Here is a 22,966-nt window from a genome sequence, read left to right as displayed (position 1 = left end):
TTCATTTTAGTTAATCTGAAATGGAAATGATGTACAATCAAAATATTCTTTTCATAACCAGTGCATTTTTAAGAAAGTGACAGAATTGTTGGTCATCTTGGAAACGATGCCAGAAATGAAGGACTTTTATAATTCGTGTAAACATAATTTGTGTAAACATTTTTACATGTTTTCCCCAACATTTTCACACCACATATATTGAAATTGTTTTTTAAGGCTTGTTTTAAACTACTAGTTTTTATTTTATCATAAATATTCCAATTCTAATATTTGTATCCAATTGTAATTGTAATAAAAAATAAAATAAAATAAATAAAATTCATTAAAGACATTTGACAAGTAGCAAAAGTAAACAATGAATGGATGGTAAATAAAAAAGTTTCTACACCGTATAAAAAGTTTTAAATAAAACTACAGTAATGATTGTTTATCAGTTTTTCTACTTCAATATTTCACATTTAATTCAATGTATTGCTTGCTGTTTCTTTATAAAACTCACTAGCAATTTCTGAGTGCAAATTGTTTCTATACCGCAGTTTTTATGCAGTGTTTAAATTAAGTCAAATGATTCAAAGCAGCTTTATAGAAGATTACAATATTTATAATACGTTAATGCCTTATTAGTTCAGATTAGATCAGAGCTGGGCAATGATGATATAGTTTACATTTTGCAATGATATAAGCAATGTGACCTCCATTTAAAGAAAGTATGCATCTGTTAGTTGTAATAAAAGTCACCCCCTGGGATTTAAAGAGCATGTAGTCAAATAGTCAAAGAAACACTGACACACAGTATGCTTTTTTTAAAGGTGTCTGTGCATATTTTTCTCTCTGGTGGAGTGTAACTCTTCTCATTTTACCAAACCAACTGCGTACGAACCTGCTGCTTCATGTGAAAAATCTCTCTTGTTTCCACAGCGTATTCGTGAAGGGATTCCTGGAGTCAAGCCATGTTCAAGGCCGTGCTGAAGAAGAACAGAGATGGTGCGAAAAACAGAAAGGATGCAGGTATGAACACAAGAAACCGATTCCTTATCTGCTTCGGTCGTGAACAAATCAGAGAATTTTACATTTGTGATTTATGGGTCTGAAAATCATGACACCACCTAAATTTAATAGCTTTTCTGCTTTGGAAATACCACTTCTTTTAGCCCTCCTTTGATGTTCTGCTTTTAAATGAGTCATTTGCAGCTTAATTTGTTTGATTAAAGCCCATCAGAAGATATTAGACTTGTAAGTATGTACTAATTGCGGCGATGCATGAGCACGATCACTTGGGGAAGCCTGAGGTTGGCTGATGATGTCATGCATGTAGCTGATCAAAGTGTCGGATTTATTTACTGGGATTTTTGATGTGGTTTCTGGTTTATGGCACTGTTGTGGAAACAGGTGTGCGAGAGAATTAGGAGGAGATGAGTGTGCATGTGTACCCTTGAATTCTCTGGGATCATGGGATGTTGCTACAGAAATATTTATGGTGATTTGGGCTCAACAGAAAAGCAAGAATTAGGATGGAAGACCGAACACAGCGGCTCTGCTCAAAACCTAGTGAGCTGACTATGCAGGCAACATTATAGGGAACATTAAGGCTCTTTCAGAAGTTAGGGAACGGACAAATGAATAGAAAGCATTGCATGTCTCTTGTGCAGATCTAAAATGGCAGATGAGGCATGAGAAATATAACTTATGTTTTATTTATAAACTTTCGAAATTTGTTTAAAATGTTTGTTTTTTTTTAAACTATTTTTTAGAAATATTGAAATTTGTTTGTTCATTTCAGTGTTTTATTTATTTAGACTATTGTAGTCTTACAACTTAAAAAAATATATATTTTGATGATTCAGATTAAAATAAAACATACATTAACATCATATGAAAAGTAAAAAACTTAAAATGGTATATGAGGCTTGAGAATTGTATGTTATGTCTTTTTTATACTTATTAGAATATTTCGCTATTATCTTAAACACATGTGAACATCATACTCAGTGCTGTATGAAGTTGCTTTAGAAGGCAGCTGACTATCTAGACAGCATCTTAGCTCACTAGAACAGAGCCCCAGAGTTCAGACAAGTGTCATTGATAACCGACAACTGTAAGATGATAAAACCATGTTTTTGTGAAGTCATCACTTCTGTTTTGTGTCTGTTGCTATCCAGGGCCGCTTTTATAGTTTAAAAGCTTCTTTTTAAATCAGGCTGTGACATGTTAGCTATGACCGAACTCTCTTTTGTGAATAAAGACTTTGGTGAACTTTTATGCACACGCCTAGAGATAAAATAAATAAATAAAAGCTCTCAGGTGATTGGTTCAGAATACTGTAGCTCCGCCTCCAACACACACCACTCGAAAGTGATTGATTGGTTGATTTAATGCAAATTTGTTTGTGTGTTTGTCACTCAGTAGAGCAGTGACTCCTGTATTGAACTGATGTGTGAATGTGGTTTTCTTTAATCGATGTTGTAAAGAATCATCAATTAAACTTAGGGCTGCAACTGAGAATTATTTTGATAATTAATCTATTTTTCATTGATTGCATAAAATGTGCACATATTATCTTGTTAGTTGTCACATTTAAAAATGTTAATCCACATCCTTTTTACTAATCATAAATCATCACAATTTAAAACAATCTACAGGAAAACAAAAGCACAAATTGATTGTTAACTGGTAAGTGGTTGATTGCTCTGCAGGAGCATGCACATGTACTTTTCCTAAGTCTAACTTTATAATGAGTTGTTATAGCCTAATGTGTTACCAGACACATGACATGCATTTCTCACTAATTGTAAAGTGATGTCACCAGTGGAGGTTCATCTAAGTAATTCATCTCAAAGTCTGGATCAGTCATGCAGCCCTATTCAAACGTGTGTGAAGAATGTGTGTGCTGTCACCTAATGACATCACTGGCAGTCCATCACAGTGCTCTTGAAACCTCATAAGACAACATTACATGCTTGAATCATGTTTTACACACCCTGTCTGTCTGTCTTTATGTCTCTATATTAGAGATGTGCAGCAGTGATAGAGGACTCAAGCGTGACAGCGACGATCGATCATGTAAACGATGATCCAAATCTTTTGTTTTTCTCTTTATAGAAGCACTTTGGGCGGCGCCCTGAGCTCTGATTGTTTAACTTGCCACAGCATGCGTCAAAAGACGTTATGAGAGCATTAACGGCCTTTCAGTCATGCATATCTGTGTTTACTTGACATGCATTGCTTAACTAGTTACTTGTAATCTGATTATGTAACGTGCGTTACTTATAATGCGTATCCCAAACACTGGTCTATACTTGTCCTCTGGTTCCTTTTCATTTGTTGCTGTATTAGTTGCACTAATTATTCGGACAGAAATCCCACCCCATCTTCCAGTCAGAAAAGCTTCATGAAGTCACTGTGTCTGTCTGTTTCCTCTCTCTCGATCCCTGATGGTTCCAGCTGTTCTCTGCTGTTGGCTTGAATGAGAAATAGCATGTTTTGTCAGCTCCTGGTGTGGCTGATGCTGGACTCGCTTTGCTGTCTTGTCATTTGATGATGTCCCGGTGGGGAATTAGTGGCATGTTTTATATATATTATATATATATTATAAAAGTATGAACGCTGTACTAATCACAATGCATTCTGGGATTGCCTCCTATATGAGTGATACATGCAACTTTACATTTACAGGATGCATTCGGCAGACACTTTTATTCAAAGCGACTTACATTGCAATGCATTTTTTCAGTTCATGCATTTTCTTGTGAAGCCTTGCAAGCCTCATGCTCAACTCTTTGAACTACATTTATACTAACTTGCAAATCTTATTTCTTTAGGATCGTAAAAAGCAGTCTACCTTTTGGAACAGCTTTTGTGGGAAGTGTGCCTAAAAACACTCACTAGGTTTCGGAGCAGATCTCAGCTCTTGACTAATGGGACTCACAGGTTTAATAGACAGTGTCTCTGGGATATTGTTCGCCTTGTCTTTAAATCTTACAGGCCCATGGTGATTTGTAACGATTCTGGGTGAAGGAGAAAGCCCTTTTCAATTTTTAACTAGATGATTGAGGAGTAAATGATGGCGTTTTGCCCCACAGCAGCGCTCTAGAGAGTTTGAAAGGGTTAATGGAAACTGTTTCCTGATGCCAAAGACCACAGCCATTATCCCACGCCATCTCCAATCTCAGATTCAACCCTTCAATCTCTTATTTTCTCCATCTGTGCCTGCTCCAAAAACCCAGTGAGCTGTCTACATAGGCAGCATTTTCATAGGCACACTCCTAAAACGCATGCAGCTTTATTTAGCATCACATCTTTGGAAAAGTAAGCAATCCCATAATGCACTAGAACACGCTCTCTGCATCATATATGAAAATATCAATCAAATTCATACAAGAAAAAATAAGTGTTAGTGAGCGGTAGTTTAGTCAAATAATATAGATTAAATATTTGCCATGTATGTTTATGCATATTATTACATTGTTAAAATTTTATTTAAGTGTTATTAAAGCAATATTATATATTTTTTATTAATATTTTGAAATGCTTTTATTTATTGTATTGTCAGTTTTCATTTTAATTGAACATTAGTATATTTTAAACAAATTCTGTTGTGAGTTTAAAAAATATATGATTTGGGTAATTTTTATTTTAGTGCTTTGTGGCTTATTTCAGTTAGTTGTCACATTTCTAATATTAATTTACTGTAGTTTAAGTTAAGCATATTTCTATATTTTGCTTTAATGCTGCTATATTTTAATTAACAATAAAAAAAGTTTTAATTTGACTTAATTCAGATTCTTAGCTTAGTAACTTAAGCTTAGTTTTCTGTCATAATTTCTTAAGTTTTGTAGTGAAGATTGCCGTTTGAATCTGAATAATTGTACAGCCCTACTTTAGATTTTAAAAAATGCATTTATTATTTAATAAAAAAATCATGAATTGTCATCAGATAATCTGATGGATTTATAACAATTTTTTTAAATATAAAATGTGTTGTTATTTTATCACCTTTTTAAACTTACAAAACAACATGCAACACAAAGTGGAAACCAAAACAACAGCAAATATAGGGGAAAAAATTATAAATTCAAAATTTTTCAAAATATTTGTTTTGGCTTTTTTTTATTCAATTTATTTTAGTTGCTATATTTCTAATATTTGTTTAGGTTAAGCTGAATTTTACTTTTTTTTTTATTTGTGCTTTATTAAAAAAATCTCTGTGTCTGTGTTGAATTTTTTCCTAGTGTAGCTGTTATGAACAAGATCATGCATTTTTCTTTGTGCTTGCACGAGGTTGCCTTTTTAAAATCCTTTTCCATTTTGATCCACACACATCTGACACATGTCTGTGGTTTCGTCTTTTTCTTCCTGTTTTTCTGTCTTCTGGTAGTGGCTTTGAGTTTTAAAGGTGTTTGTCTTTGATCAGCTCTCTGACCGTCACATTGTGAGCTACGGAGTAGATTACTGTGTTCATATTAAACCAGAACCAAGGATTCATCTGTGGTGCTTTCTGAGCGAAGCATGCAAGCAACACTATTAATACTATTATTTTTACATAAATGACGTTGTTATTTTATGCAGTTTTATTATTTATTAAACATTTAATAAAGAAATCAATATAATCTAATCAAATTAAAATACAACAATTCCTTCACCACACAGTTTTTTATTTCCGTAAAGTTCGGCATCAGAGGATTTCTGCACAAATTAAACATGAATGGGGAAAAAAACTCTTGATAGTGTGATATTCTTTAATATTCTTAATATTTTAATGCTCAAAGTGGGACGCTCAAACATTCGGAGCAGAGGACAGTGTGTAGCCGTGTCTGTCTGACGGTGACCTCTGCTGACCTCTGGTGACCTCTGGTGACCTGGATGCAGTCAGTGGATGCTTCACTATCACTGTTGTTTCAGCTGTGTGTGTGTGTGTGTGTGTGTGCTCAGATTGATGGGTTTGGATCTTCTCAGTTTCTTCTGGTCTTGCTAAGGACAGTGAGGGGGCAGCATGTTAACGTGCTAATTTAAGTTCTGTGAAATGAAGCAGATATGTAGTGTTTATTAGTGAAAGATCTCAGAGCTCAGATGTTGCTCTTTCATGACTCATTCATTTGAGTATTAACTTTCACCTCCAACGCTTCTCTCAGAATTCCTCAGACACAGAATATACGCTCATTAAAAAAAACTAAAATGAAACTTTATATCTCACAGTTAAGACTTTGTTTCTCAGAATTGCGAAAGTTAAACTTTTTTTTTCTCTTCGTGGAATAAAAAAATCAAAAGGAAATTGTGACTTTTTATCTCTTTTCTCACAAGAATATTCCATGCAATATTCTTTTAATTATCCTATTTCTTGTAATGAACACATACAAACCTAAAAACTTAAAGCACTGTGATCTGTGTTCTGTGTATTGCTCGTCATTTATTGCATGACTGTTTATAATATTTGTTAGGCTAGTGTTTTTGCTGTGGAATCGAGAACTGTAAAATTGAACTGGTATCTAAAATCGTCTAATCATCAAATCATTCCCATGCAACATTTGTTGAATGCATTAGGACTGTGTGATATGTTTCATCCGTGATAATATCGTAATTGTTATTGTAACATTGTGGAAGCTGACGCTGAATCAGCTAAACCAGATGACATTTAAGAAACAATATTGTCAGTAAAGTCTGTTTTTGCTCTGTTTTGAGTCTAAACAAAGCCAAAACAAAAATGACCTTAATGCATTTTTTAATGAAATATGTATAAAGAATTTGTTTTCATTACAGAAAAATAATTGACAGTTTTTTTTTTTATATAATTTATTATTATTATTATTATTATTATTATTATTATTATTATTATTTTAATTGTTTAATTTAAATGTAAAGTCATTGTAATGATATTAAGATGTGAAAAAATGTGATGATGATGATAATAATAATATTCTATATATATATATATATATATATATATATATATATATATATATATATATATATATAGAGAGAGAGAGAGAGAGAGAGAGAGAGAGAGAGAGAGTGTATTTGAGGAAAATTGTGGTTATAATGAAAACATCAATATTCATATTTCAGTATTTAAAATATATATTTTTTATTATATAAATGCTAATCTCACACCATTCTTTATGCAGTTGTAATTGCAGTGTAAACGCTATATAAATGTTGCTTGAGATGCTGTTTCTGCAGTGAATAAATGGATTTTTCTGATAATGATTTTATTTGATTGGGAACATATATTGATGAAATGTCTGAATTTGACATTAAACATGATGCATTCATTGGATATGATTAGAAATTGCCCCTAGAAATTAGTAAATGGAGGAAAATATGAAGAATATGACCAGTTTTGGTGAGCAGCCACCAGTACAAACATTCAGAAACATATCGTCTAATTCTTGTTAATGACAAAATGCCAATGTCATACCCCCTGGGTTTTGTGTGACTGAAAGTTGATATACTGTTATTGTGGTATTAAATGTATTTCCAGCAGAGCAGATATAAACTGTGTTTTACAGGGTGATGCATGTGGTATATAGTATAGTAAGCATAGTTCCATTGAGTTAAGCAAAGCATTTCGGTATAATTTTGTGTATTTTGCTGGTTGACATAAAGCCGTACTTGACTGTAGCCTTGATTTAAGATATTTCTGGACCTGAATGTTTTTCTTCTTTACATCGGAGCATCCCGTGTTCTCCAGCTCACTGATCCAATGATAATAAAGAGGACACCTCTTGGTGCTGTTACCCCGCTGTGTCCTTTAACATCAGCCTGTACCTGTGTCTCGTCTGTGTCACGGTGGTTTGTGTGTGTGTGTGTGTGTGTGTGTGGTTACAGCAGCACCCAGCTATTAGCTGCATCTTGGGTGTCCAGAGACCTCTGCTGCTTCAGCAGGTCTTTTTCAAAAGATTTCTGGGTATTTTTAAGCTTTGTTTACTTGCATCTCAGTCTGGCCGGTGTCTGAAATGGTAGAGAGTCTGCTTTACCATTTCTGTGACACAATCCTTTTTTTAATAGTCTGACATTGAGCAGAAACTCTAGTCTACAAAGCTCCACTGAATGCGAGTGATTCGATGTGATGATGCAGAGCGTAATTGCAGGTTGCAGGTTACATGGTGTAGTAATCTAGAATTAGAGAGGTGTATGAATATCATGTGTTTTTACAGCAGCTTTAAATACTTCTTATTCATTCCATGTTTTATCGCTTTGAGTGCTTTGTTTGTTGCTCTGATGCATTTAGACTTTCACAATATTGTGATCTTTTGGTTTGAGTCCATTAAGTTCTAAATAAAAAGAGAATGCACTGTTTCAATATATTTCATTGGTAAAGATATTATGTTCATAATTTGTTTGGTAATTGAATTTTAAATCGTTCTAAAGGCTTCTGACTCATTGTCAAAACTGTGAAAGTGACATGGAATCAAAAACAGCACTATATTACATGTTAACCCTTATGTGACACATCAGTAGAAATTTTCACTTGCGTTAAAAAATACAGGATAAACGTTAGCTCATACGCCTGTTGTAATATGTGTGTGTAACTGTACAAATATTAGCACATTAAAAATCCTTCTTTGTTTTGAATCTCTTTCATAATGACAGCTGTATGGTATTGTAATGTTAAATAATACAATCGAGATCTGACCTGGCATTTTAAAATTCTTGATCATACTTTATTTTTTTTCCCGATGGTCGGATTTATATATTACACTCTTTTATTTATTTATCTTATTTGTTTATTTATAATGATAAATTATCAATCTATTTCTGGTCATTAGAATTAAACTTACTGTTAGTTTGTTTTATACAATTTAAGCCCACATTTATTTTTTTCATGACAATGTTACATTGTATTTATATAATTGTAATTAATCACACAAAACACAAAAGGGAGTGATTTAATCACTATTAAAAAATAAATAAATCTTAAAAGCCCTAATATTAATAATTTATATGAATTAAATTATATATATATATATATATTTTTTTTTTATTCTTTTTTATGATTTATTTTGATAATATAAAATTATATATATATTTAAAAATAAATAAAGATTTTATCTTAGAAACGTATTAACTTATAATATATAAAACAAAATAAAATGTTATGGTTTTAAATAAACTCCTATTAATTTGAATTAAATCTAATTTTAAATACAGAATAAACTGTAAACTTCACCAGACTTCGTCAATAGCCGACTGTCTTGCTTCACTTCCTAATCACGCTCTTTTCAGTCCCTCCAGATCCATTCTGGTGGAGCACGTCTCTTCTTCAGGCCCCGTCGGTGTCCATGACCTCGGAAACACCTTTGAAACCCAGGAATAAAAGAAAGGGAGAGCAAAAGAAGCTAAACAAATAAGGCCAGCTCATGTTCGGCAGGGGACGGGAGTGATGTCATTCCCTGATCAGGATTAGACGGGTGTCTTGGCTCAGCTCCACCGTGGGAGGTTGAACTGCAAAGCATTATGCTTTTCTTTAGGGAAACCGGAACGGAGAGAACGTCACTTCAGGAGTGTGTTGAAATGACTCGTGCATGCTCATGCAGAATTTACTGTGCTGTTATTTTTTTTTAAGGGAACCCCAGTTTGAAAACCTTGGTCTCGTATATAAAAGAATCGTTAATGGAATCGCTAAGAAAAGAATCACTCAGTTCCCATGCGTAGAAGTGCTTGTGTGTGTGTGTGTGTTTCAGTGCTTCTGTGTGTTGATGAATAGTCTGTGTAGTGTTCAGAGGCCAGGCTGAACTACTGACCCCTCGTCATTGTGCTTTTCCTGATGACAAACACTTGAGGGGGGTTAATAGTTCCTCTGATTCACATTCACCGCCTGCGAACACTCGTCCTGATGTGTGGCTCGGGCTGGGACACTAGTGACGGTAGTTTTACAGTTTTATTTTGTGGGTTATGTGATTTGACATAATGCAAAACAGAATTCCTACAGTGTAACTGCAGGCCATTGGCTCCTATTAGAAAAAATAAATAGATAAATAATTGCGCCACGTGTCGTCATGTGTTTGCTAATTGTTATAATTTTGTTATAAACTTGACAGAACTTATGCTGCACAGCTCTGTTTATTACGTCAACATAACAAAAGATGTGATCATTAAACAAGCAGGAAAACAGGCATTACATGCACATTTTTAAGTCATAACATGTATATTTATATAGTCGTCGGTGGTGGTATATATATATATATATATATATATATAGAGAGAGAGAGAGAGAGAGAGAGAGTTGTTGTCTTGCTCTCTCTCCCTCGCGCATATTAATCAATTGACACAATGGTGTCGATGTTTAAATCATTTAAAATGAGAACGTAAGTGTGCTCACCCCATTTTTGTTTGTAAGAAAAATTTGATTAGATTTCATATGGCAATATATATTGCACAAAAATAAAATATCGAAATGTCATTTTTTCCCAATATCGTGCAGCCCTACTGGATAGTCTTCAATGTAAAAATGAAATATAACAATCAAACCAAAATTTATTCAGACACCTTCAAAATTTCTCACATTACATTACAGTTTATTTGCTATCGCTTGAAAATGGTTATAAAATATGACAAGAACTTAGTTAAACTGTGTTAGAACAAATTTGTCTTGATAATGTTTTGACTTAGAAATGTATGTAATTGATTACAATCAACCATAACTACAGACAACTGTTATTATGACAATATTTACACTACTATCAATACTTTGTTGACCAATTACCAAGCAATAATTAATTTTGTTCAGACTGTGGTGTGAAAAGGTTGCATTAGCAATTCAGAAGAAAAAGAAACACATAAGCAATACGTCGTGCTTTATAAAGTGCTGAATAATTTTTGGTCCCAATTTTATATAGATAGATAGATAGATAGATATACGATTTTTATCAATTTCACTAGTAGTTCACTGTATGAAGATTCTTTGGGTATAATATGTCACAGTAATTTTGCTGTACTCACTTACATGAATGAATTAGTGTCCTGTACCTACTACTGGTAAAATATAAAAATTAAAAATTATATCTGCTGTCTGAATAGTTTTTGGTTTGACTATGCATAAATTCTTGTTAAAACTACAAAGTAATTCAGTCAAGAGCAGTGAGTGATTTCCTTTCATTTTCTTGGATTAACATTACAGCAGCCAGTCGCTAAATTAGGCACGGTCCCTTTAATAGATGATGAACGCATCCAATATAATACACATCCCATTTTTTTCCTTTATATTTTGACATTTTGTATGCATTTGTCGGCAGAAGAGCAAAAATAAGCAAATTCGATGTTCAAGTGTTTTGAGACGCTTTTCTCTGCGCGAGCCCTGAACACCAGAACACCGCGAGAACTGAATTGTGCTCTTTCACATCTTTTTGTTTGTTCAAACTGCGATTTGTATTTGTTCGTTCAGGTGCAGGAGGAACTTCGAGGAGAACTTCGCAGAAGAGAGCTCGGTTCAGTGTCGCTGTCCGTGATACGCGTCTCTCTCTCTCTCTCTCTCTCTCTCTCTCTCTCTCTCAGCACCGAACACAGCGCGAGTAACTAGCTACTCTGTTCAGCTTTTCCGCGTCTTGTGTTTGGATGCTTTAATGTTTAAATCGACAAGTGGTAATTGGCTTAAAAACACGTGAAAAAGATTAGCTTTCGTGACGATGCTCAGCAGTGGCCCGTCAACTGTCCTGAGCATCTTTTTAGGCTGTCCTCAACCAAACGGCTGAGATCCTCACCACCTTTCACCCCACTAGCGACGGCCCTGGTTGCTGTCCTTGGAAGCTACAATGTCAAATTCATGAATGAATCATTCTTTAGAGTTGACTCTTTTGAATGAATCATTAATAAGAATCTCGGATTCCACAGAAATAAGAATCATATGGGTTTTGGATGACTTGAAAGTGTATTTCAAGTGATTTTCTTTTTTCGGTTGCAGGAATCTTTTAAGCTGCGGATATCTGTTCTGTCACGCATTGCAGCATCTTTTTAAGATGCACAGGAGATTTCAGTGAGATTTACAGGAGACGTGTGGAGATCATCAGTAAAGTAAGGTCATGTTTTGTAGTGGAATGATTTTCATCGAAGCCCTGAGACTCATAAATGTGCCAGACTGCATTCAGTCTCGATGATAGCTTGAGGTTTAACCTCCCTGATCTCCCGAATCCTCACAGAGCGGAGAATTTACTGACTTATTCTGCTTTTTCTGTGCAGATTTCAGGTTAAATGAAAATCTGTCCAAGACATACATGTACTGTATATATACATACATACAATTATATATATATATATATATATATATATACACACACACACTAGGGCTGCACAATGTGGGGAAAACAATCTAATTGCAGTTTGCGATTTTAAATGTGATTTATAAAAGAGATTAACAAAAACATAACAGTATGATAATTAGTTAAATATTAATGTTATTGATAAAATAATTACAATAAAATGTTATTTTCCTGAAAACTATTGTTTTAGAGAAAAATGCAGTGCTACTTGTTAACATGCAGGCCTCTAACTGTACTTCATATGATGTTGTTATGATAAAAATTACTGTCAAAGACTTTTATCAGGAGGTATGCAATGTTTGAAATACTAGCCTTTTATACATCCACTGTGGGGAAAGAAAAAAGAAAAGAAAAATAACTTCTGTACACTGGAGAAAAACATGGATTATCATATGTTTATTTCAAATTTCTTATATATATATATATATATATGTAAGAAATTACTGTAAATATTTATATATTAACAGTAATATCATATGTGTATATATAAGAAAAACATCTATAAATATTTACAGTAATTTCTTAACTAAACTGTTCTGCCATTTTAATAAAATAAAATATGTATGTAGCAAAATCTCTAACGATAGATACTTTATACCTTCACCACGTCATACCACCCAATAATATTATAAATAGAATTTATATCATAAATATTATATTAATATAAAAGAAAACATTTATTTATTAAATGTATTGAATTAATTTAAATCTATTAATATTTGCGTTTTTATTTAAACGATTAATTTAATTATTAATTAAACGTTTCTGCCAGTGTTCATAACAAAAACAAAACATTCTATATTGTTTGTAATTATTAAATAGAAAAATGGTTCAATTGAAATATCTGAGATAGCTATCAATATGGTTATCCATAATAATATTAAGGTAGATTGGAGCTGTACTTGTATGCCTGTTTTCTACATAACATTTTTTTAAAAGTATGTAGCTATGATGGCCACAGTGTGGACGGACAAGCTTTAAATATGACTGAATTATTATTTAAACGGCTAAACTTACATGAGCTGCTTGCTATGTAAGAGAATATCTGTATTATAAGTCAGCAGCAGCATGATATTGTAAATGTCGCTCTATTAAAGAACAGCTGAGCTACTGGACAATGGGTTAGGTTTCTAACTTTAAGTCAGAGCTGTACATTCTTTCTCATATAAAGACATACAGCTTCACTCTGGACTGAGTTTCTTTTCCCATCGGTGTGTTGATGAAGAGAACTGGAACATGTCGTGCCCCTCCATCTCGGAGCCCATGGGGCTTCTGGGAAAAAGCTGCTCTGACTTCAGAAGTCTGTCTGCTTGTGGCATCCCGTCCCATTAACTTCCTAATATGTTCCCCGAGAGGATGTTTCAGTGACGTGCTCCTGGCTTTCTGGTCTTTGTATTACAACTCTTTTCTGCTAAATGAATTTGTCTCCCTTGCTCTTTTCTAGAATCTAGTGAGCTTCCTACCTAGGCAGTATATGTGCACTTCAGATAAAATGCCCTTTTCTAATAACTGATAATAATTGTGTAGCAATCATCATATCAGAATGATTTCTGAAGATTGTGACACTGATGAGTAATGATGCTGACAGTTCAGTTGTGCATCTGCTCATTATATTACTATATTTTTTATGTTTTTTTGCGTGTGTAATAGGGATGTCAGTGATTAATCAGTGATCAATTAAAGCCATTGATGGTGGGTTAAGCATATTAGTTTTGGGGTGCGTGTGGCTCAGGTGCAGAACACGAGCAGCAGACATGAAGAAGCGGCTGTGTAAAACTCTTTTAGATTGGACTATTTTAACTGATGTTTCATACTAGGCCACTCACTATGTTTGGGAGCAGTGCACAGGTGTCATGTATATAGCTGAAAACATCAGCAAACATCAGCATAGAGTAATTTTGAATGGATGTGACACACTGATTGAAGCCATCTCTCTCTCCGTGTGTGTGTGTGTGTGTGTGTGTGTGTGTGTGTGTGTGAATAGAATGTAGTGGTGTGTCTTTGGGTGTGTTGTTGTTGTTGTGTAAGCGACAGAGTGGATCTCTATAGAGCGCTGTGAGTTTGTGAATGAAGCTCTCTCTCTCTCTCTCGCTCTCTCTCTTCCTCAGCTCTTCCTCATTCCACTTTTTCTTCTTGTTCTCTTCCTCTCTCATTTCCTCTTCCTCTTTTTTCTTTCCTTTTTCTCATCTTTTTTCATCTTTTCTCTTTATTTTTTCTTTCCTCTTCTTTCTCCCTTTTCATTCTATTCATTTTTCTCTATTTCCCAACTCACTTTCATCATTTTCATCTTCCTCTTCTTTTCTATATTTCTTCTTTTGCTTCTTTTCCACTTTTTTCTACTTTCTCATTATCTTTCCTCATTTTCCTGTTTTCCCTTTTCTCCTCCTCTTGCTCTTGATTCATTTTTCTTTCTCTTCTCTGCCTCTCACTTCTTTCTTTTCCTCTTTCTCTTCATTCTTCTTCTTATAATTGTTTTGCCCTCTGCTATTTCTCTTCCTCCTTCTCCTCTGCCTCTTTTTCTTTTATTTTCATCTTTTGCAACTGTTTTTCCATCACAAATGTGCCTTCCTTTTGTTTTCTTCTTCTTAATTCTATTTTCCTCTGTGTTTCTCATCCTGTTGCGTCTCTCTCTCTCTCTCTCTCTCTCTCTCTCTCTCTAACATTGCTGTTGTTCAGTATCTGCAGGGTTTCAGTCATTCATTCAATCTCTCTTGTAGATTTAACAAAGGGTATCTGCATTAATTATTCCCACATTATTGGCTGATCTCTCTCTCACACACACACACACACACACACACAGAGCAGAGCCCATGATCACAAAAAGAATGCATTAATTCAAGTAAATCTGAGCTCTCCACAGGTCCGTAATTAAACTCAAACACAGTCTGTGACTCAGACGCTTTACTGTATACTGAATACTAAACGCCTGTTTCTGTCTGAATAGGGCTCATCCCTCTCAAGGTTACATCCCTTTGTCCTGTGTGTGTGTGTGTGTGTGTGTGTGAGGGGAGGTGAAGCAGGGGCTGGTGGGCTTTTATTCTTCAGCGTTTAGAGGCTTTAACAATGACGACTCACATTCCTGAGGCCAGATTTATTTCACTCGCAGACTCACAGAAGCCAGAGATACACCTTCATCTACATCTGATCTGAGGATATATTCACCTCAGAATAAACTAGGAGAACTCACAAAGGCTGGAAAATATAGAAATGAAAGATAATAACAGCTGAAATTCTGCTGTGTGTGGTTAGCTTTGGACACATAGAACAAATGTAGGTTGAGTTAGTTTACTTTAGTGTCACTCAAACTGTCTTTCTCTCTACTTTTCTGTCTCTTTGCTTCAGTCTGTGTTCCACTTTAGTTTTTAGTTTCAGCCTGTCTCAGGGCTTTTCCAAAATCTAGCATGCTGCCTACTAAGGCCACCTTTAAGGCATACCACTGGAAGTCATTGAAGTTATGCTTGCTTTTAAGGTACCTTTTTACATTTCATGTAATGTTTGTGGAGAAGACAATTCCAGAATGCATTGCAACAAACTTAGTTTAGTTTTTTTTTTATTGTGTGCAGTGTATTATAAATGTTAAATTGTTGTTAATGTTGTTATAAAATTATTTATATATATTTATATATGGAAAAGATGGAAAAATTACATGAATAAAAATTCAAACAAAAATGTTAACTGTTTTAACTCCGATAACTTTGAAGTACACTAAACTAAATCAAAAATACACTTATGTATATATGTGTGTGTGATATATATATTTATTTATTTATTTACAAAAAAACTAAAAGAAACAATTGCACACACAATTACTCAAATGTAAACTATCATGACTAACTTAACATTTTAAAATAGAGGTAATTCAGATTATTAATAAATGCTTTGTAGTCACTGCAAGATGCATAGCAATCAAAAAAGAAATATGTCTTATTTAGCCAATGATGAGTGAAAATACATGCATAAATTAGCTTGTTGTCCAATAGCATGTTAGGTGGGCTGCATGTATGATGTATGATTTTTGCTCTAAAATTACTTAAATGATTTACATTCACTTTTAGACTTTTAACAGACAGTTTTATCCAAAGCAACTTAAAAAAGAGGAACAAAAGCATTCATTTATGTAAAAATAAAATGTCATAATCAGCCAATGATGTGAGAGAATATATGCATATATTAGACATTAGTATTTCGGCATTATTGCGTTGAGTCTCCTGTGTGTTATGCGTAAGGATTGATATTTGTAAGACTATAGTGCGTTCCAAATAGTCCCTGACAAGGGTTAATTTCAGCTTAGTTGTTGTCTTTGAAGGTAAGACATGTAGGCAGTTTGGTATAAGAGCATCTCAGTTGCTTTATTCTCCTCTGTGGGCTCTTTTTTGTCCTTTGTTTTCCAGCCTGTGGTTGTAGGAAATGACAGAGCAGTCCAGATATCCGTCTAGCATGTGACATGAAGAGTACATCCTTCTGTCTGAAATATGCACGCTTAGTGTTGTGGTCTGTTGCTAGAAAGAATGACTCACAAAAGATCTCTGTCCTCAATGCTTCAAATGTCAGGCTTGACTTCAGCTTTGTTTTGTCTCAATGAAAGAGGATTGAAAGTGATTTGTATCTGTTTTTGAGAGCTGCTTGTTGCCAGCTATCACTCAAAACACTTTAAAGCTTTCAGAACTATAATTTTTGATAAGTGTAGTTAGATCAGTACAGCACTGCAAACTAGCTAAAATACAACTGTTCAATTGCTAACACCTGTTTGCCTTATATCTGACTGATGGTAGCAAAATTATGTGCATCATGCTCTGGCATTAGAATAATAATAATAATTTATTAGATTTGTGAAAAATAATTGAAGAATTCTGACTTTTTTTCCAAGTTTACATATTTTTTCTTTAAATTCTGAGTTTACATCATGAAATCCAGACTTTTGTCACTGATCTTGTCACTACATCTTGCAAATTCTTACTTTTTTTTTCCTTGGCATTCTGAGTTTACATCTAGGAATTCTGACTTTTTCCTTGGAATTCTGAGTTTGCATCTCGCAATTCTGACTTTTTCCTTGGAATTCTGAGTTTGCATCTCGCAATTCTGACTTTTTCCTTGGAATTCTGAGTTTGCATCTCGCAATTCTGACTTTTTTCTTTGGAATTCTGAGTTTACGTCTCGCAATTCTGACTTTTTTCTTTGGAATTCTAAGTTTACATCTCGCATTTCTGACTTTTTTCCAAATTTAAATTTTCTCTTTATTATAACTATTGTATTTGCTGTTGTCATTTTCATTTTTATCTACTTCTTTTTTTCATTACTTTTGTTCAATTACCATTGTGAATTAAATGTCAGTATGAATAATTATTTGCAACATTAGCTATGATTCCATCCAAAAGTGCAAATTTAACTCAAACTGGAATATTGCATAAAACATTAGCGAGTAAAGCATCGTTTCCATCCAACGAGTCAAAGAGAACAAAATTGTCACTTCCTGATAAACTGGCACTAAATATCTCCAAGAAAACTAAGAGAAGCCACTGAATATAATAATTTTCATATGTAATAAGTTACTTGTGCTTCAGAGAGACACAATAAATGTGGTCATTGCTTGAAGAGGTGGATGCTTTCTGTTAGGAAATGCAGTCATGTAGGAAAGTAATTAAACAGAAATACTTTGACAGACTTTCCTCAGGCATTTCAGAAAGACCAGAACAACATATAAATGCTTTGAACGAGATCGGTCCTCTGGTTAGTCAAGTTATCCTGTCTTATATCGCAAAGTCACATTACTTTTTCAATGCACAGGTGGAATTTATTTGGTAAATGTGTTTCCATCCTAGTTTTCTTATCGGATAAAGATACATTTGTTATGCACATTTTTTAGAATTTTATTTTTTTTATTTTTTTATGTGATCATCCAAAATGTGCATAAAATAGGTGGATGGAAACATAGCTATTGAATTGTATAAAATGCTTTACCACTGTTTCATAACTGATTCATTTTTTTACATTAACACTGAAGCTGTTTGTATTGAATCAAGCTCTATAGAAATAAATGTGATAGCTTGCCTATACTCGCCTCTAAAAGACAAAACCCATTACTTTGCATGTCGGTCAGATGAGCTCTTCCTGTCTAAGTGGGCGATTTTGGCCAGAATAAACTGCAGCATACACAATTTTTGTTTATTGCTGTGACCTCATCGGTCATCGCTCTCGTCACAGGTCACTCTGACCAGATGATCATGACCCCAGTGGGTGTTGAAAGAGAGCGGAGGTGTGACTGTCTCTTACTTCCTGTTTTCTGGCATTCCTCACTATTTATTAGTCTTTTCAAACACTAGACATCTCTGTTTTGCTCTTCATCAGTGTGAGAAAGTGAGTGGGAGAAGAGAGGAAGTCAGAGAAAGACACTATTGATAATAATGTACTATCATACTGTGTGTTTCTACATTAAATAGGACTTGCACTGAATGCATTGAATGTCAGATGACCATGCAATAAAGCACACTGCATGAGATTCTGTATCCCATAATGCAGTGAACTCAACTCAACCTTCTATCTCCATTGTGATGAATTAACTGGAAGAAAATACATGTTGTTTGATCTGACTGCTGATTAAGACATTTTAAATTTCATTTCATATTTTGAATGTAATTTTAAAGTAATAAAATGTATTAATAAAAGTAATACAAAGTAAAATAAATTAAAGTAAAAACTATTTTATTAGATAACTGCGTGCTGGTTAGAGTTGTTTTAGTATCAATGAGATTAGAGGTTTTATTCATATTTTGAATTAGTTTTTATTTTCATATTTTCTTTTTTCATTTTTATTTTCATAAAAGATTTGGCAATTTTGTTGGGTGTTTTTGTAATTTTTTTTGAATGTATATACATTTATTAATTTTTTTTGTTGTAGTTATTTAATTACATCAGGTTTAACAAAATGATAATAAGAAATGTTGTCTTGGCAACTTGATATTTCAAGCAAAAAAAATAAATAAATAGTTTTATGGTTCTGCTGATGAGGTCATGTGACCAAAATGTAGAAATACTACAGTCAAAAATGTTAGTAGTCACATAACATTTGAAGCCTGTAGTTTATTTCACCTAAAGTGACACAAGAAAATGTAATAAAATCAGTGTGATGGAGAAAAGAAAGACTTGAGAAGCAGTGTCTAATCAGTGTTGTGAAAATACATCTGAGAGCCATGTTCTGTATTATCATAGTGCTCTGCTAATTAGTTTGGGTTCTTGAGTTGATGGCGTTCAGGGTTTACAGTGAAAACCGCCTGTGGATTCTGACACATTTTTAATCTAAACTCAATCTCAGTGGCTCTATTTGTTTTTATTAAGATGATTGAATCAATCTTGTGTTAAAAGAGTGTCAGTCAACTCATGTTAATGCTAAACATGCCTGTCGATTTCCACTGGGGCTGTGAACATGATTTATTTCAGATGTTTATCAACCTGCTCCATAAAGAATCAATCTGCTGCCGATGGACAATATTTAGAGGATTTGTAATATATTTGCATTTATTTTACTGTCAGCATGTGCTAATAGGGCATTTAAAGCAAGTTTTGATCTCTGTGTTTGATCAGGAGAGCCGTACCTCCTCAGTGCCCAGCGCAGGTATCCCGGCGGTGGGATGCAGGATCCCGCTGGTGTCCGTCCGTTCCCGCCCGCAGACGAAGTCCTCAGACTCGGCTTGGCTAAAGGGGTCTCCATGTCCCTCCCATCATCCCCTCTCTTGCCCCGACAGACAAATATGATGGCGGCTCGCCCGTGCAAGAAGTCTCCAGGTGGGATATTTATCATTTAATCTGTTTTAAAGCATCGAATTGTCTGTACTTTAGCAGCTTTTTGGCTGAGTGATGGGCTGCTCTGGTTTGGCAACAGCTGCTGTTCTGTAATTCACTTTGGTTTTTCTAGCAGTGCATAAATAACAACCGTGATCAGTGTAGTTTCTGAGTGAATCTCTCAAGAACATGTCGAGGTCGCCCTGAAATAAAAATAATGTGGGCGTTAACACGCTGCGAGCTTCACGTTGTCTATTATAATCTGAATAGGGCGTTCATCTCTGGGGTGTGTGGTCGCATTAGAAGATAATGAAGGGAGACGTAAAAAACTGGACATCATGTTGTTTTCATATGGATTACTTTATCACAGAATATTTGTTTTCGGCAGCACTTGTTTAGTTTAAAAGCAGACACGTCAATCTTTCTATAGATATCTCTCTCATGTCTCTTCGTTGAGTATTCACTGAGTTACAGTTCATTTTAATGACGTGTTTGTACATGAAGATCAGCGCAGATAAAGGCTGCAGACAGCACACCTTGTTTTTTATCTTTATTTTATAAATGCATAAAGTTTTGTTGTTATTATATCTGTATACAAAAAAAGTAGACCCTTTACAGATTCGATTGATGTATTGCTCTTATCTGTACGATTAAAACTGAAAGTGTAATTTAAGTTATTTTCGGGGTTATCAGGATAAAATGCCACAAAACGGGTATTAGGGCTGCACAATGTGTCGTTTAAGCATTGATATCGCGATGTACGAATCCACGATAGTCACATCGCAGGATGTGTGATGTGGGCTGTCATAGTTGATCCGTTATTCATTAACTGTACAGTCCAGCTGCTCCCCGGTCCTTGACGAATGTGATTTGTGGATTTATTGCACAGCTAAACCATCATAGAGTGAAAGTTTATCATTTGCATGTGTTTTTAAGTCCTGTCAGTTTAACAAGGCAGAGCGGGAGAGAGAGAGCGGGAGAGAGAGAGCGGGAGAGAGAGAGAGCGGGAGAGAGAGAGCGGGAGAGAGAGAGCGGGGGAGAGAGAGCGGGGGAGAGAGAGCGGGGGAGAGAGAGAGCGAGAGAGAGAGAGCGGGAGAGAGAGAGAGCGGGAGAGAGAGAGAGCGGGGGAGAGAGAGCGGGGGAGAGAGAGCGGGAGAGAGAGAGCGGGAGAGAGAGAGCGGGGGAGAGAGAGAGCGGGAGAGAGAGAGCGGGAGAGAGAATTTTTTTTTTTGAATTTTGACAAAACATTTATTTTACAATTCTTAAACATTACAACACAATTCCAATATAAATATAACCACAAACATTCACATCACATGGTGATACTTATTGTAGCATACAAGAAAAAATTAAAAGATCATCTACAACAGAGCAAACTGCATCATTATAACACCACTGATTTGAAAAAAAACGTCAAGTCCTTCATCATCTTATAAAATTTAAAATCAATCCACACTCTTGATTTTATCCTGTTTTTTAAAATAGACACAACTTCACATCCTTCTGATCCTTCAATTTTTTTCTTCCTGCTTAAATATATTGCCATTTTTGCTTCCCCTAAAATGAAGTTTAAAAGTTGACATTTTATTCTTTTTTTTGCTACATATCGGTAACCAAGAATAAAACTCTGAACAGTAAAACCTTCATTTAAACTGTTAAACAACAATTTAAGAAAATAAAAAAAATAACCCAACCTTGAACACTCCATAAAACAATGAAAGATTGTCTCCCTTTTTTTACAAAAAGGACACCCATTAGACACATTAGGATTAATAACACTTATAAAAGCATTAACAGCAACTGCCCCGTGTAAAATCCTCCATTGAAGATCCCCCACTCCTTTTCCCAAAGGAGGTTTATACAACACTCTCCACACCGGTTTTATACTCTGATCCAAGCCAAATTTGTCTCTCCAAACAGTGTCTACTCTTCCATTTAACACTTTCTTATTTAAAACTTTAACACAGTTTCGATACAATTTCTTACGGTCAGCCTCGTGAATACTTGAATCTTCCAAGTTCTCCAACATCCCCCCACTAGCTCCTTTAAGATCAGGAGAAAAGAAAACTTCAGGAAAAGGATCTTTATTGTTTGGAGAAATTTTCCCTTCCCCATACTTCACAAGTAGAAATTTTTCTTCTATCGTAAGTCTCTGTTTTAAAACTTTCAAAAATTTTCTTGCCAATCTTTCCGATTTTAATTTTAGACCAGATGCTACCCCTTGCGAGTTATTTAAGTCAGTCCCTCCCTCAGCTATCAGATCACACAACTTCACCTTTTTTGAAGTACACATTACATTTTCAAACCCAAACGCAATTTCATTGGATACATCCAACCTGGCTCCAAACACAGTCGGTTCTTCTAGTAACCAAAACAGAGAAGACCCAGAAACCACTCTTCTCTTTTCAAAAAAGCTCCACACTCTAAAAATCCCCTTATAAAAAGGTGTCAGTCCATTCAGTGGAATTCTGTTAGAATCCATTAAAAACAAACTAAAGTCCAATCCCAGACCTCCAGCTTGTCTTAAAATAGATACAGCAACATTTCTCCAAACCAGATCCTCTGGGCCTGTTAAAAGTCTTTGAATGAACTGTAAACGAAAGGTTGCTCCTCTGCTGACCAGGTGTATCAGTCCTTGTCCCCCTTCCTCTCTAGGGAGATAGAGTACACTCTGCGGTATCCAGTGAAGTTTAGTCCAGAAAAAATCCACTATTACTGTCTGCAGTTTTGCGAGAAGTCCATTTGGTGGCTCAATACAAGCCAAACGATGCCAGAACGTCGAAGCCACCAGATTATTAATAATTGTCACACGTCCTCTAAAAGACATTTTTGGCCACAACCATCTCCATTTTTCCAGACGTCCTTTTGTTTTTTCCAAAACCCCTTCCCAGTTTTTTTGCCACATTGAATCATCTCCAAGATAAACACCCAAATATTTAAAA

At 34.8% G+C, this 22,966-nt stretch overlaps 1 protein-coding gene across 2 annotated transcripts in view; it reads left to right on the top strand.

Annotated features, from left to right (window-relative positions):
- The window catches only part of LOC113052916 (protein TANC1-like), a 139,064-nt gene that overhangs the window by 11,277 nt on the left and 104,821 nt on the right, over nt 1-22,966 (top strand). For both annotated transcript variants that reach the window (XM_026217394.1, XM_026217395.1), the window contains exons 2-3: nt 919-1,008; nt 19,827-20,027. In XM_026217394.1, coding sequence (XP_026073179.1) covers nt 951-1,008; nt 19,827-20,027 — 259 coding nt within the window. In that variant the 5' untranslated portion in view covers nt 919-950. The remainder of the gene's footprint in view (nt 1-918; nt 1,009-19,826; nt 20,028-22,966) is intronic.

The sequence above is a fragment of the Carassius auratus genome, chromosome 34, assembly GCF_003368295.1.
Source record: "Carassius auratus strain Wakin chromosome 34, ASM336829v1, whole genome shotgun sequence".
Classification (NCBI taxonomy): domain Eukaryota; kingdom Metazoa; phylum Chordata; class Actinopteri; order Cypriniformes; family Cyprinidae; genus Carassius; species Carassius auratus.
Note: the sequence above shows the minus strand (reverse complement) of the source record. Positions and strands in the feature narration are given on the sequence as shown.